This window comes from Nipponia nippon, unplaced genomic scaffold (assembly GCF_047370975.1).
Source record: "Nipponia nippon isolate SJK-2023a ecotype South Korea unplaced genomic scaffold, ASM4737097v1 scaffold_7, whole genome shotgun sequence".
In the NCBI taxonomy this organism is placed as follows: domain Eukaryota; kingdom Metazoa; phylum Chordata; class Aves; order Pelecaniformes; family Threskiornithidae; genus Nipponia; species Nipponia nippon.
In genome coordinates this window covers 22,497,032-22,511,780 of record NW_028262391.1, presented here as the reverse complement: position 1 = coordinate 22,511,780, position 14,749 = coordinate 22,497,032, and the positions used below count along the sequence as shown (strand labels likewise).

The window sequence follows — 14,749 nt, the reverse complement described above, 5'->3', positions numbered from 1 at the left end:
CCCCTCATTTCCAACTACTGAAGATACCGCCCCATAACTGGCTAGCTTGAGTCCCCCAGAGTGAAGTGAACCCTGCCTATGGTCTGTACTAGCAATTTAACCGTGGCCATACAACTTTGCTGCTTGCTACTGATCATCACAGGCACTGGTGGCAAGGAGAGGAAAGGCAGTCCCTGTTCAGTGAGGCGCGATGCACACAAAATTTCCCATATCATTGCAAAACCTGGCCATACCTATCTCTTACTAGCTCTAAAAAAGTCTTATTAGTCACACATCCACCAGAAGATAATGAAAGGCTGGAAGGGTATTGAGTTGTGAAAGTTGAGAGACACTAAGAAGCCAAGTTATTTTTCATAGGGCTTATTGCCTCCATATTCAGCAACATCTATGATTTGGACACAAAACATTTTAAAAAGTCTTATACTAACACTTTTTCAGGATGAAAATACAGTCTGGCACTTAAGTGTTACAGTGCTCCCAGTGAGTTTTGGGGATGTAGTTTGGAGCTGTGAATTGCACAGGGTATATATGTTCCGGCTAATTCAAGGTACAAACTCAAGCATGAAGGACATTCGGAAAAGTAGAATGTGAAACTCAATTATAGTTAAAAAGGCAAAATACGGAAAGTTATCTCATGGGAGCATCATGACAGACATAAGAGTCTGAATCTTTCATATGGATTTGTCCAACCTCCTCTCTCCTCCTCCCACCCCAAAATGAACCAAACACCTAGTAACATGTACACTCACTTCAAACAATGGAGAGGTCCAGGAGAAACTCTAGTTACTCGATTGACGCTAGCACCATTCACAGTGTTGAGATGGACTTCAGAGATGTAGAGAGTCACAGAGGAGGACTGCAATCGTGTTTTCACAACTTCCAGTGGACATGTCAGAATTGCACCAACAGTACCTCCACATCTGCAGAAAGAAATAGGATCATCACATTCTTAACTGCAAAGAAACTGAAGAATACATTCACATATAATTAACATTATACTCAATACAGTCAAATTGCAAAAGGTGAAGAAAGAACTGGAATATGCATGACAATGCTGCAGGTATTGGCCCTTGAAGGCAAGCAAACTCTTAAGTCAGGTTGTTAACCCCACAACTCGGAGTGATAATTTAAACAGACAAAAATAAAGTTTCCCAAAGTAGTGAAGGTGCACAGTCTTCAGTACATGCTGTTCAAACCAGTTCTGGAAAGTAGCTCAGTATCTGAAATGTTTAACTTCTCATGGTAAATTTTAACTTTTTTTGAATGTTTAATGCACTCCTGACCACAAACAAGGTGCCAAAAATCCTTAAGGGTAGAAAAGATTTGCACACTATGCACACAGAGCTACATGTAAAAACTGGTAAAAACTGTGGTGTGGCAATTTAATAAAATTAAAATACTTATGAAGGCATCTTCAAAACTCCATTTGTATTTTGGGCATTGTACCATGAAAGCAACGATTCTGAGTGTTTCCCGAGTTCTGCCCATTACATCAAGACAGACTAGACACTGTAGAGTAGAACCTGGGAAGACAAAAGAGCTTTAAGTGGCTAACCAGGTGAAGACTTACAGATTTTACTTCAGTCTGCCACTCATTTCTGTGAGCAAGGCAAGCCATGTATGACTTGTGCTGACAGTGGAGTTACTCACGTTCTGCTAGAGCAGAACACAGCCAAGAACATATTGCCTTTTAGCAGCTCTGCTCAGAGGATTCTTCTGGTGCTTGTTCATAACCAATTTATTAATATCAACATTCCTATCTGTTTAACTACAATCACATACATCCCCTGTGGGAAAAATATCAAATCCACAAGTTCTGATTCCAAAGACAACCCCGAATTCCTTGACGTTACCATTAAAAAAAAGTCCTTCCCTTGAACCTTTTCTGAGATCAGTATTCTTAACTTTGCCAAATACCTTTCTTAAAACGATGACCAGGACACTATAGGCACCCTTTTAAAAAAAAAAAAAACACAAAACCAACAAAAAAACACCCCAAGAAAACAAAAAAGCAAATCCAGATTTAAATTAGGGTATTAATTAATGCTACTAACAACTCAGTCTGAAATCCACTAACAGAAAAATACAATTCGTACTAAATTCAAAGGGCCCAGCATTCACTTCTCTGATGCAATAACTAGGGCCAGTGTTTGATTCTGACAAGACAGTTATCAGTTATTTTGTTGTAACATGAGAGTCTCAAACACCCCCAAAACCTTTAAAAAGCCGTAAGACTTGTTCAATAGTATTTTTAAAATAATGTCTTCCAAAATGCAAAGGAGATTTCAGTACAAATTAGGAGTAATAGCTAAGACTCAAGATCTCCTATAAACTTTCATAGTAAGGTAGCTTTTATTCTGTTGACTCTCTCCTACTGCAGAGAATACCAGAAATAATAGTAGTTGTTAGCACAGCACTACATCCTAAAAAACTAATCCGTTTGTATGAATTGAACTGACAATACCAAACAGCTGCAAAGTAGGATAATGTTTGATGATGTTCACTTAACGCTCCATTTAAACCTAGTGACCTAGAGGTATCCTATTACTAAGCCTAAAGGCATCTTGTCCCGCCCCTAACTCCAACATTAGACTGAAGTCTACTCTCTTCCAAGTTTTAATTCAGGAAAGAAATCAAGTTTCTTTGTCAGTCTGGAAAAAAGTGTTCTCACAGGAAGATGGAAGACAGTCTTCCAGTGTGTGCTGTACACATGCAGTAACAGACTGACAGAGCTTTTAGAGTAGCATGTTTGAAACACCTCTGAATGAGCAATTCACTTGCTTCTCTTCTAACGGTAAGCTACAAATAGACTTTTTAAAATAAGAGTTGCAGGAAGAGACAGACTAGACGTGCTAATATTTATTTTAGCCAGTGTTGGAAGCAGTAGGAGCCTGTAACATGTTAAGGTTCATGACATGAATACCACGTGAGAACCACAGGTAGGCCAGCCCTCCAAAGAACTTGACATGGAGCTTTAGAGCTTGAGCATCTTCAAGACAGACAGCAAGTGACTGTGTTTCCTGCAGTTCAACAGCAGACACTGCTGTATGGTAATGTGCCTGTGCAGGCAATGTAGGAAGCTGGCTTTAGAGTTTATTTCCTTTCTTGCAGCCCCTCTGTTCCTGATCCCCTTGAGCCTACTCCTTTAAGATCTTTCTGCATTTGATTTTGGACAGGTTACATGAGGACTTGTTTTCAAGCAACAGTAATAGCAAGAGAAAGCACGTGTTATGGTTTATATTAATGAGATAAATACTATGGCGGGAGGGAAAAAGGAGGAGGAAAAAACTTGGCCTGCATTCTTCAACAGGGCTTGGAATTTGCAGTCTTTAATGCTACTGGCTCCATAGCTACGCCACACTGGAAAAATACTTCATTCAGCAATGGATCACTAGATTACTAGGGAAGAGGGCAGACATACAGCTACTCCATGCTTGTTCTTTTTAAGTCTGCCTACAGTAAGTGCTGTTCAGTGGTAACCAGCTGATGTAACAGCAGCCAGCACTATTTTTACATGCATCATAAGGAAGCAGCAGATCACCACTAAGAACTGTGCACCCTTTACCTGCACCACATTCTGCCATTCAAGTAGTTTCAAATAATCAGCACTCTTGGCAGTTTCTTACTGTTGTGTTGTTGGGTGTTTTTTGTTGTCATTTTTTTTTTTCTTTAAACAGTTTAAGATGTCTCAACTAAACCTGAGAATATTTTGAATGTTTTCCACTAACTATTGATAGTTTGGATTAAAATTCTCCTATGTCCCCTATCTTCAAGATCTCAAATTGCTACTTACAAATGAAGAAAGCAGAGAAGTTTTATAGCGCTATGTGGTTCTGTATTGCTCACAAACAAGTCTGCAAAATCCCCAATTTCTACTTCTGTCAAAATGTAATACCTCACTCTCCCAGTCCTCAAGAAGCCCCATATAATAGAGGAAGCATCTGGCATTGAAGGAGTAAAAGAAAAAGTCCCCAAATGTTGGGGAACCAGACATTGCTCAGCAGTCACAAGATCCACCGAGTTTGAACTGAACCACTAAATGAAATCATAATTCAGGAACAACACTGATTTATCTAGTTCACTTGAACTTTAAGATAAACACTGCAAGGCTTGACAAAAATCTGTTTATGAGAAACTGTCAGTAAACATAGCTTGTAGATAAACAAAGAAGAGAGACAATTCAATAACTATGCACCCTGTACAAATAAGCAACTTCTAAGAAGCATGCCAGCTGTTCTGTCACCAGCATCAATGACCGTGTACTGTACTTAGAAATATATTTCCGGCCTTGCTTATTTAGCACACTACTAGAAATACTGTGAAAGAGACAGCTACTTCTTTGTGCTACAAGTCCTGGCAGGCCATTAACAGCCAGCCACCCGCTCCAGCTTAGCAAAAGTGTTCTATTAACTGTCAGCAGACTGCCGCCACCATTCTTGCTACCCTCCTCACTGGCTCAAATTAAGGGGAGGTTTTTTTAGTTTGTGGCTTAAAACATATTAGGAAGTAGCACAGTTTGGAAAACCATTTTTTAAGAGTTAGAAAATTAGTAGACTTCTCCTCAATAACACAGGTGGGATTCTGTAAACTACTTAAGAAATTTCTATTAACTAAAACCACTCTGGGCTTCAGCATCTCCAGTCATGTACTAGGCCCCAACAACCGTGACTTGTGAGAACAGTTACTAATGTGTAACTTTTTCTCCAGGATTAGATGAGTTTCCCCTGGTAGAGTAACACTCCTGCTGACAGAGTATAACCTAGAAGTCAAAAAGGGCAAAACCAGAGACATTCCTGTCTGAAAGTTTACAGCAGTTTCTAATGAATGTTGTTTAGAAGACTGGTTGCTCATCTTACCTATCCTAAATTTGACATTTGCCTCTAATCAGTGTTTACTATAAGCCTTTTTCAGCTTTGCTAAGTGAGCACAAGAAAAACTTGCAAAGCTGACTTTCACCAGGAACACCCAATCATACAAGGGCACGAGAAGCCATCTGTAGGTCCCAAGTAATTTGAAGAGCAGAAGAGCAAAGATCAGTAGGTAAATCCGCAAAAATAAACACATAGGTAAAAAGAAAGATTGAAATCCCATTACTATTAACACAGTCAAGTTAGAGAATTAAATCTGCAGCTTAAACTGTACAAGAAGACACAAGAGACACTGCACTCAGTGAAACAGATAGAGACATATAGTTATCATCTAACCTGCAGGATTGTGACAAACTTAAAATAACAACAGCGAAACTAAGAACAGTTGTCTACTTGACATCTCTTGGACAGAAGAATCTAGGAAGATGGCAATGCTCTCCTAAACTTCAGCTTATTCCAGAGAGAACACATCAAAAAAGAAAAACCAACCAAACAAACCACATTTAATTTGATCCCTAACGGGTATTTAGAAGTCCATCACCTCACCAGATTAACAGAAACTAACCTATAACTATTTGGGCTTTAAACTCTGCTAGCAATTCAACACAGCTACAGTATTGACAACCATTTTCCCCAGACAAACCTGTATTATTTGTAGAGACACTGCAAGGAAAGAAATATGCACATGCTTCAAAAACCTAATCCTGTTTGACATTCAAATCCCAGGTTCTATTTCCAGAGATGGCTGCACAAGAAAACCTTCTTTTATTATTGTAACTTGAGGGTATCTGCTAAGGAATCACTGCCTTTGCCCAGAGTAGCTGAGTATCTTTTACTGTTACCTTACTCCCCTGCAAGTAAATGCAGAGACAGCTCCAGCATGGATGAGGATCTCAGCTTCAGCCACTGGACTGTCTATAAATGCTCCAAAGCAGATTAATATTCCCAATGCCAGTGTCAGCTGACCTAGAATTGAAACTGTCAGTGCAAGATTTTTTTTATTCCTTCAGATAATTGTGTATTTTATACAAATAAAAGACAAGGCTGCATGGTGCTAGTCTCAGATTCACCTTTCACAGTATTTGTAATCACAGCCTCAAAGACTCGAAGATAACCCATGACCCTGTTATCTTGGGACTACATTCATTCATGTATTTTACCAGCTGTTTCTCTTTCCTGTGTGAAAAATGAAAGTTCCATGCAAATACTGGCTGCCAATGGAAACAGCAAGAAAACTGAGCTTAAAACTCTGTCAAAAGAAACAAAACCCAAGCCACCTGCAAACAGAACTCCTTCTAATCTCTTCACCACTTACTGCTAATTCAGGTCCCAATTGATCAGCAATTTCATAGAGCATGAGTACATGAGTTACGTGAGCACAAGAGCATGAGTTACAACACATGAATAACTGTCACATCAACAGATAAAATTGCAGGTTTGGATATCAAGTTTACAGTATCCCTCTTTTGAGGGTATTTAAGGCCTTCAGCAAGTACAACTTTCAGAAACAGCAAGAATGTCTCTCATTAATCCTGAATTTTTAGGGTTTTCCTGTTATTATACTGCTAAACTTGTATATTATACACCTTTCCATCTTTAGTATTAATATGACAACTAGGAGTACTGGCAGCCAGAAATCCTTAACCTCCTTATTCACCAATTATGTTTCTTTGCCGAAACTTTGAAAGTGTAAGTTAAGCTAGCATCCGTAAACTTAAAATACTAATCAAACTTGCTATTTCTAATTAACAGCATAAAAATAAAATTCCTCTGATGTGCTGACATACAGAAACCTACAAGTGAAAACAGGAAAAACACCACAAGGGGAACAAGCATCACTGGGTTCCATTATCCAAAACAAACATCAACATGTACAGTGTAGCTTCTATTAGGAACCAGGGTAAATAAATATTTACCACCACATTTGTTTTAAGTAAAAACAGCTGAAAACATCAGTCATCTAGAAGGAAATGAGAAACACACCAGCTTCACAGTTTCTCAAGTACTGACAGCAATTTTCATGCAATTTGGTAACCTCATGTAGCAAAACCCAAGCTACTCAGTGCTTTAAACAAACACTGCCTTATTCCCCACAGAAGAATATCTGAACACAAAAATAACCTGAAGTTTGGAAGAACTCGTTCTGAAAGACAGCCAGGGTTATGCAAGGAATGTATTTTAGGGTAGAAGAGAGTCCAAGCGCTTGGCAACTCAGTAGCTCAAGTGGCTATTTTCTGAAAGGGAGTAAAAAAGCCCCTATCATCACACTACCTGCTACATTATTAACTAATATCTTCTTAAATCAAGAAACCCCAAGGATCTTTCACCTTTACTTCATAAATTTCAATAGTGTCTGATCTTTTTGAAGAATTCAAACATTTATCTAAAATACATTTTCCGAATCTTAACTATTTCAGCCACTGCAGAGATTTGCTAAGAACCTCTGTCAGACAGAGTGATTTAAAATACAGATCAATTTAAGACAGTTCTATAACGAGGACAAATAAACAGAGACTCCTCCCTATACTCCCTCACACATTGAATTAGAAAACAGCCAACCTTCTGCACGGAACACTAAGTAAAGAAAGAATTAAGAAGTAAACCTTAGACTGTCCAACACTGAACTCAGAAAAGCAGCTGTCAATCTCCTAAACAAAACAGTTCTTCCTTTTGCTGAGGAAACAAAGCCCAAGCATGTTCCCATGCCCTGATGGAAATTTGTATGATACAGAATTGCTGTCATAAGCTTTCTGGAAATGAAGAATAAGTGATGAAAACCTGGAAATTATTTTTATAGCCAAGACCTGAATTTTCATTTGATGTACCAATTATGATTGCAAGCAGTTACATCCAAAACATTAATCTTCCCTATAAAGCAAAACATTAAGGTCTTTCTACTACTTTTTTTGTTGTTTTAAGTAGTCTAATAACTAGAAAAGCATGTAACTGTGTAACTTACCTACTTGAACTAAAATGTTCATCTAAAACCTACATTTCAGTGACAAGACTTTGTAATTCACGAATGCAGAATGTTCAATTGATTCTTCTTGGTTTGGAATAAAAGCACCTGAGTTTATACTACCAACATGCTGTCTACAGTGACAACAGCTACTATTTGACCAGGAGATGGAAAAACAGAAGATATGCAAAAAATTTACAGTTTGATTCCTGAAACAGAAGAGTTCTGAGCAATGCAACTGAGTAGCTCAGAAGAAAAAAAAAAAAAGAAAGAGAGGAAAAAAAAAAAAAATCAAGTTTCACCTGAAGCACAATTTTGTATTGTGATCCAACACTACAGGTGCCCAGCTAGTTCCTGCTCCCACAAGGACAAGATCCTATTAGCAAATGGAGCCGTGGTAACTACACGGTTTTCAGAAACAGAACCTGACAAATAGCGGCATCGTGACAAAATATGAGCTAAGTAAATGATTTCAAACGTGTCACAGCATGAAACTGAACTTCAGGTACACTAATCAATCCATTCAGGTATGCTGCCTGCAATTACTCTGCACTATAGAGTGCACAATGGCAGTTTTGATTATAGCCTAGAAAACTATGCTTAAGTGTCTAAGTGACAAAGTTAGAGCATGAAAACAATTGCTTACAAATTCTATCAGCTAAAACTGCTTTTCTTTAAGGAATGTGTTCTTAAAAGTTAGTAACCTTTTTTCATGAAAAAGGAATTCTTTATTTTTCTACCTTATTTCCTGCAAATATGATGCTCTTCTCATGCTATCTATCTTCTACTTCTAAATGTGATTGCTGTTATTTTTACATATCGAACTTCAGAAAATATGTTATTTAAAAAAAGTCAGGAAGGTCCAAGTAGGACACTGGTGGGTGGGTGTGTAAATGAAGTAGTACTTTGTTGATGTATTGGGTAATGCATGAGCTAGTCCAGCAAAATCATTTAATTGAGCTTTCTTTTCTAGGAAAAAAAAAATGCACCACTTCAATTCAATGATGATGCTAGAAACTACATTAAAGCCATTCCAAAATGAGTACTAAATTATTTCTTTAGACTTAGAATTAGTATTTCTATCACAAAATATTGGTTGTATTTACAATTAACATGCAGTTACGAAACAAGAGATGGGATTCTTAAAACTGAAACTAATTGAGTAAAAATTACTTTAGAAAAACAAAGCAAGTAGTAATTGCTGAGTAATTTCCTCACCATCATTGCCCCAGTGGCCAGCATTGCTAAAAGAGTCTACCAGACCTGTTGGAAAGGGATAAGGATGCAGAGATAAGAAAAAAAGAATAAGGGAAAAAAAAAATGTTAGAAATATGAAACTAACTCCCAACATAAAATTATAATGGCCCAGACGTATTGCAGTTTGACAGTTGTTGAATTGGTCATGAAACAAGCTAGGCAGCTACAGAAAAATCCCAGGACGGCCCCCACCTACATTACTACAACAGCAATGTCATCAGTCATAGTTTCATTACAGAAAGTAGAAACTGAAGACTGAACTTGGACATTACAAGAAAAGGCCAGCACATTGAGATAATCATGTTGTTTCCATACAGTCTCCAGTAAAACCTAAAGGAAAACAAAGCTTCCTTTCTTTTTCTTTAAGTTTCACTGAAGGCTAAAGATCACTCAGGTGATCTGTAGTCCACCATGCTCGCGAAGAAGTCACGAGATAACCCTGAATAACTTTTCTATTGCTAAACGTGACCAAATATACAGTTAGCTTTGCTAAACTAAGGTTACAGGAAATGCATGGCTGGCACATGCGGAAAAGGCTGAATGCTGTTTCCTCACAGTATAACCCTTGACCCAACTGGCCAGCAGCTAACTGTAGACCAGACTGCTCTGCAAAAAATAGGAACGAACAAGTTGAGCTGAGCAATCTTTATCCAGTATTAAGTTCCAGGTTTATAAACCTGTCTCTATCATTGCACACGATTTTGCCTAGTAATCTCCCCTGTGCAGAGCTATGAAGTTGAAGTGCTACAATAAGGCAGTATTCCTTCTCCTCCTTTTCTGAATGTTTACAAGGATGTCAATTCTGAAGAAAAAAGTACACACTACCATATCTTGGGCCTCCTGCTGCATAATCCCTCTCCTCTTAAACAGAGTGCCAGAAATCAGGGGGGTGAAAAAGCACCCACATAAGCACTAAACCCAGGTGTGTAACAGTGAAAACCTGCAAGCGTGCTGGAAGCAGAGAATGTGCTCACGTGTATCCAACTCACCCAGACCTACTCAGAGTAAACACTACATTCTTCTTCCACCTCAAACACCCCAGGCCAGAGTCAATCAGTACAAATGGAAATCCAAGCTTCAAGCTCTCTCTTGGGATGCAAAGCATGTTCTCAGTCTGTCACTTCTCCCACTTTCGCACAGCCATGCTCGCTACCCAGATACACTTTTAACATTAAGTCAAACAGGTTCCCCAGCTTTCTCTTTTAAGCTAGGTACTCTTCCCACTTTATCCCTGGAGAGGCTGCAGGCTGTGTAACCGCAGACATCCTGAGCATAACAAAGCTTAAAAAGATGCAGACAAACACCTGTGAAGGTACTAGAGTTACCTCAAACCTAACCAAGGCTACAAGGGCCACATCTTTACTTTTAGATATCTTCTTCCCTCCAATTTCTTCTGTCTTCGTGGGCAGAAAGCTGCACGACCGTGTCAAGCCCCACACCTAAAAGCAGTACACACCACTGTTGAAATGCATTCAAGTAACACAGTGGCCCTCCAACACTAGCGTTACCAGCTAGCTGTCTGTAGACTGCTGAGAGGACAGGCACGTTTAGGCAGCCTCTCTGGTGTGGCTGGGGAGCCCAGGCCCAAAGCTCTCAGCGTGTTTCTCCACGGAAACGCCAGGTAAGGGACAAACTCCTGGAATGGCGATCAGAGGGAACGGTTTATTTTTAAGGGAAACCTCCACCCACACCTCGCCCGTAACAAAACTCAACACCCGGGGCCGGGCCTGGCAGGCACCGCACGCCCGCAGCGAGCCCAGGCTCCCAGCGAGGCCGAGGGGCGCCCGCCCGGGCAGCCAGGGCTCCCCGCAGGGCTGGGCCCAAACGCGCGCAACCGTACCGGGGCAGGCCCGGAAGGGCCTCAGGGCAGCGGGCGGGAAGCGGCGCGCCGGGAGCGCCTCAGCGCGGCCTGCCGCGCCCCCGGCCCCACCACGGGGACCCCCTCTCCTCCCCCGCGACCCTCAGGCACAGAGGAGGGGCGGCAGCCCCTCGCAGCGGTCCGGGGGCGCCTGTGCAGCCCTCCCGCCCCGGTGGGGCCCCCGCGACGTCGCTAGGCAGCCGCTCCAGGCCGCGGCCGAGCCCCCGGCTCCCGCACCACGCGCGGCCGCCCCCTCCTAGGCCAGGCCGCGGCGGGCAGGCTCAGCAGCGGGGCAGGACTCCGCAGCCCCAGGGAGGGGGGACGGGAAAACCCCGCAGGAGCCAATTCCGGGGTTACAGCGACAAGGGGGGCGGGGGGGAGCTGCAGGGCGGCACCCACCACACCTCCCACTCCGCTGGAGCGGCGGAGCCTGTGGGGAAGGAAGAGGGGCAGGGGGGACCCGACAGCCCGCGCGGAAGGGCCGGGACTGGTACCGCGCCCGCTCCCCCGCCGGGCGGCGGCTTCACCTACCCGCCGGCGAAGAGATGCACCAGGGTGTCTCTCTGGCTCATTCTCGTCGCCTGCACCCGGGCGGCAGGGAGGGGTGCCGGGCGCTTCCGCCCCGCGCTCGGCCGCGCCGCTCCTCGCCGGGCTCAGCATAAACGCGCACCGCGGCCGCGCGGCTTCCTGCGGCGGCGGGGCGGGAGGGCGGCGGGCGGGGCCGCGCAGCCGGGGCGGGGCGGGCGGCGTCGCTCCGCCTCCCGCTAGGAGCCGCTGCGGCAACCGCCGGGCGCGGGGGCCTGCCTCATGAATATGCACCCAGCGCCCCCTCGGAGTAAACAGAGGTCGCTATTGGCTGAAGGAGTGTGACGTCACCGACGCGCTCCGCCTCATAAGCTGAGCGAGGAGGGCGTTACTGGTTTCTTTGAGGCAGAAGCTGCGTTTTGGTGGCGCTGCTGTGACGGGCTGGGCCCTCCTGTGTCTGAGGCGTTTCCCCGGGGTCTCTGCTGTAAATGTCTCTCTTGGGAGCCTTCTCTCCTTTTTGCCTCCCTCCGAGCGGGCTTCGTGCGCAGCTCTCTGAGGCCCGCAGCCCGCCGCGGCGGCTGGCTCCCCTCCTGAGGTGCGTGCTGGCCCTGAGGGAGGGTCACGCACAGCAGCCGCAGAAACTACGGGGAAGAGGGACGTGAAAAACGACTTCTGTGCCCTCAGCGTCCAAAAGCAGTGGTATTGGCAAGGTGTGTAGTGGCCTTAGTTTTTGTTTCCTTTCAGTTTTTGCATTATAGGTCATATTCTTAGCTACTGCAGCAATGCCTCTCACCAAAGAGGCACCCAAGCACTGGCTCCTTGGGAGTGTTTCTCAAGTGAGTATCGTGACTCAGTGGATGACTTCTGTTTTGCTTCAAAAATACGTGAGTGGGGGAAAACAAATAGTGCTACACAGGGAAATTCTTAACATTATGTATAAAATTGTTGCCCCAGGAAACACTTTGACAATCCAAGCACCTAAAAGCAAATAAATGACTAGCTAAAATCTTCATGGATGTCCACTTAAATACTGAATTTTTCCAAAATATAAAGAGTTATTTCATAATAGTACAACAATTTTCAATCTCTGTATTAATAAAACAAGTATGTATTTTGAAGCACTCATTTCTTAAAACAAAAAAGCTTCCTCTGAGAAGGTGAGCTGATGTGGAAGACACAAATAAGCTAGAAATGCAATGTGAAATTTTGCAAGAGTGATGGGAGTTGAGGAGGAGGTTGGGTGGGAGAAGGCTTGGAGAAACATGTTACGTGGAGATGCTGGGGGGAAAGAGTAGTTACAGTGAACTAAGACAAGTAAAAGTAGGACAATGATTTTGTATTGCTACTCTATGCAGTATGTAGTTGAAACTAGTGAGCTAATGAGTGAGAATTATTCCAACCTAGAAAGGCAGGCAAGACTTTCAGAAACCTGTAGTATACATACATGAGAGATGTTAACTCTCATTCAAGAAGTGAGAATGAATCGTGTGCACCTTGGCACAAGATGTCACATAGGACAGAGTAAATACATTCAGCTTAATTAGAACAGTTAAATTAATTTGAGAGTACTGGAAAACTCTACCAGTGATTTTATTAAATGCTGCATGAAAGACGGTCATATGCCCAATGCTTCACTTGAGGTCATGAGTCCAAATTTTTTCCAGTTCTCCCAGTAGGTTAAGAGGGAACAGAAGATGGGTTTTCTGCAGGCCATGTGATGCCTTCCAGTGTGCACATGTCCCAGTAAACTCAAAAGAAGATTAAATACCAGACAAAGAGTCTGCTTTATTCTGCCTCTGTGTAGATGAACTCCTAATCTGAGATCTATTAACTTCATCTGGCACTTACGGCTTGCACTGTGACAAATGAAAAACTGTAGTTTGATGATGTTTATGAATGCTTATTGTATAGTAAGAGTAAGTGGAGTTATTGAAACATTTTGTTTACATTACTAGATGCTTTGTAATTTTTTAAAAAATTGAATCTTTTAGATATTCCATTGGCACATTTAAAAGGCCCAAACTGAAATATTTTCAATTTTTATTAGGAGTCTGAAGCACTCTGATTCAAAATGATTTTGCAACATTTCTTGAGATCTGTCTTTAACACTACTTTTTCTTCTATTCTCCTTGCTAGGCTGGACTTTCTGGCTGGACTGCATATCCCATAATGTTTGATGGCTATGGATTCTTACACTGCATTTCCCCTTTCATCCATCAGGGAGACGTAAGTGCAGAGAGGAAATGCTACATGGGATCATCACACCTGAGAGCCCAGAACATAAATAAAAGCATCCAAATTGCATGAGGTCCCATTATCAAAAGATCTTATTCATCTGAGTCTTTGTAAGATTCTATTTTTTTTTTTCCATAATTCTATTGCAAAACCTGAGTAACTCTCCTACTGAATCCTCTGTCATTTTTACCTCTTGATTCTTTAGAAATAATAATAAAAAAATATGTTCTGTTGGGTTTTGGACTTACTTTTCCTATCTGCTCTGGGTAACTAAGGCATGTAATAGGACTCAACAAAGTTGCTATAAAGAGAAAAATGTGTGACAAAAAATTAAGCCCTTGTTTCTGTGTTTTCTAGCTCTGAATTTTTCTCAGGATACCATCCACACAGCATGTGCTGCACCTTTCCTCTTGTAGTCTTTGAACAGAAACCACCTTTTCTTAAATTTCATCAATGGCTTTCTGGTTCAAAAAGGGCGATAGAAAAACTTTCCTACCTTTCCTGATACAGCTATTTTTACCTGCTCTTTTATGGCAGCTTACAGTGGTATAATACATTTTTCCCATGAATAGAATGTCTGCTGCTATTTTTCAATTATGTTTCTAAAAATCACATTCGTTTTTCTATTCTGAACTACTGTGTTGGATTCTTGCTCTTATTAGGGTTACAATGACCCTCTGTTTTTCTAATATTTATATGACCACATTACACAATTTAAAATTTACAGGAAAAGAGATCGTAACTCCGCATTCGAAACATAGATTTAGTGTAGTCATGGCTTTGTTTGCTCTTTAATGTTCTTTAAACAAGTACTTCCTATCTTTTGCCAGTGCCAAGGTTAACCCTCATAAAACAATAGAAAACAATTTCCCTATGAAATAATATTTGTACTTAACAACGTATTTTAAAAATTTAATGTTCTTAGATGCTATGTTTATCGAAGTGATACATTATTCCCTTTCCTGACCAAGCTCACAGAAATATATTTTTCTCCCTTCAAGAAATGTGAAAATAAGGTTTATTCAGTTGGGAATTTTGATTCTGAAC

The 14,749-nt window shown here is 41.7% G+C and overlaps 1 protein-coding gene and 1 long non-coding RNA gene across 5 annotated transcripts in view; one reads left to right on the top strand and one right to left on the bottom strand.

Annotated features, from left to right (window-relative positions):
* The window catches only part of SLC25A36 (solute carrier family 25 member 36), a 64,586-nt gene extending 52,916 nt beyond the window's left edge, over window positions 1–11,670 (bottom strand). For 3 of the 4 annotated variants that reach the window (XR_015700275.1, XR_015700274.1, XM_087738444.1), the window contains exons 1-2: window positions 11,474–11,649; window positions 750–920 (exon numbers count right to left, since the gene is read on the bottom strand). Coding sequence is in view for 2 of the 4 variants with exons in the window: in XM_087738444.1 (XP_087594570.1) it covers window positions 750–920; window positions 11,474–11,514 (212 nt within the window). In the remaining 2 variants the exon portion in view is untranslated. Of the gene's footprint in view, window positions 1–749; window positions 921–11,402 lie in introns of all 4 variants that reach the window. The other variant, XM_087738445.1, reaches the window with a different exon arrangement.
* Window positions 11,671–11,793: 123 nt separating this feature from the next.
* Window positions 11,794–13,935, top strand: LOC148050855 (uncharacterized). The gene is made up of 2 exons (XR_015700653.1): window positions 11,794–12,177; window positions 13,604–13,935. It is a non-coding gene; the product is annotated as an uncharacterized LOC148050855 (long non-coding RNA).
* Window positions 13,936–14,749: the final 814 nt, after the last annotated feature.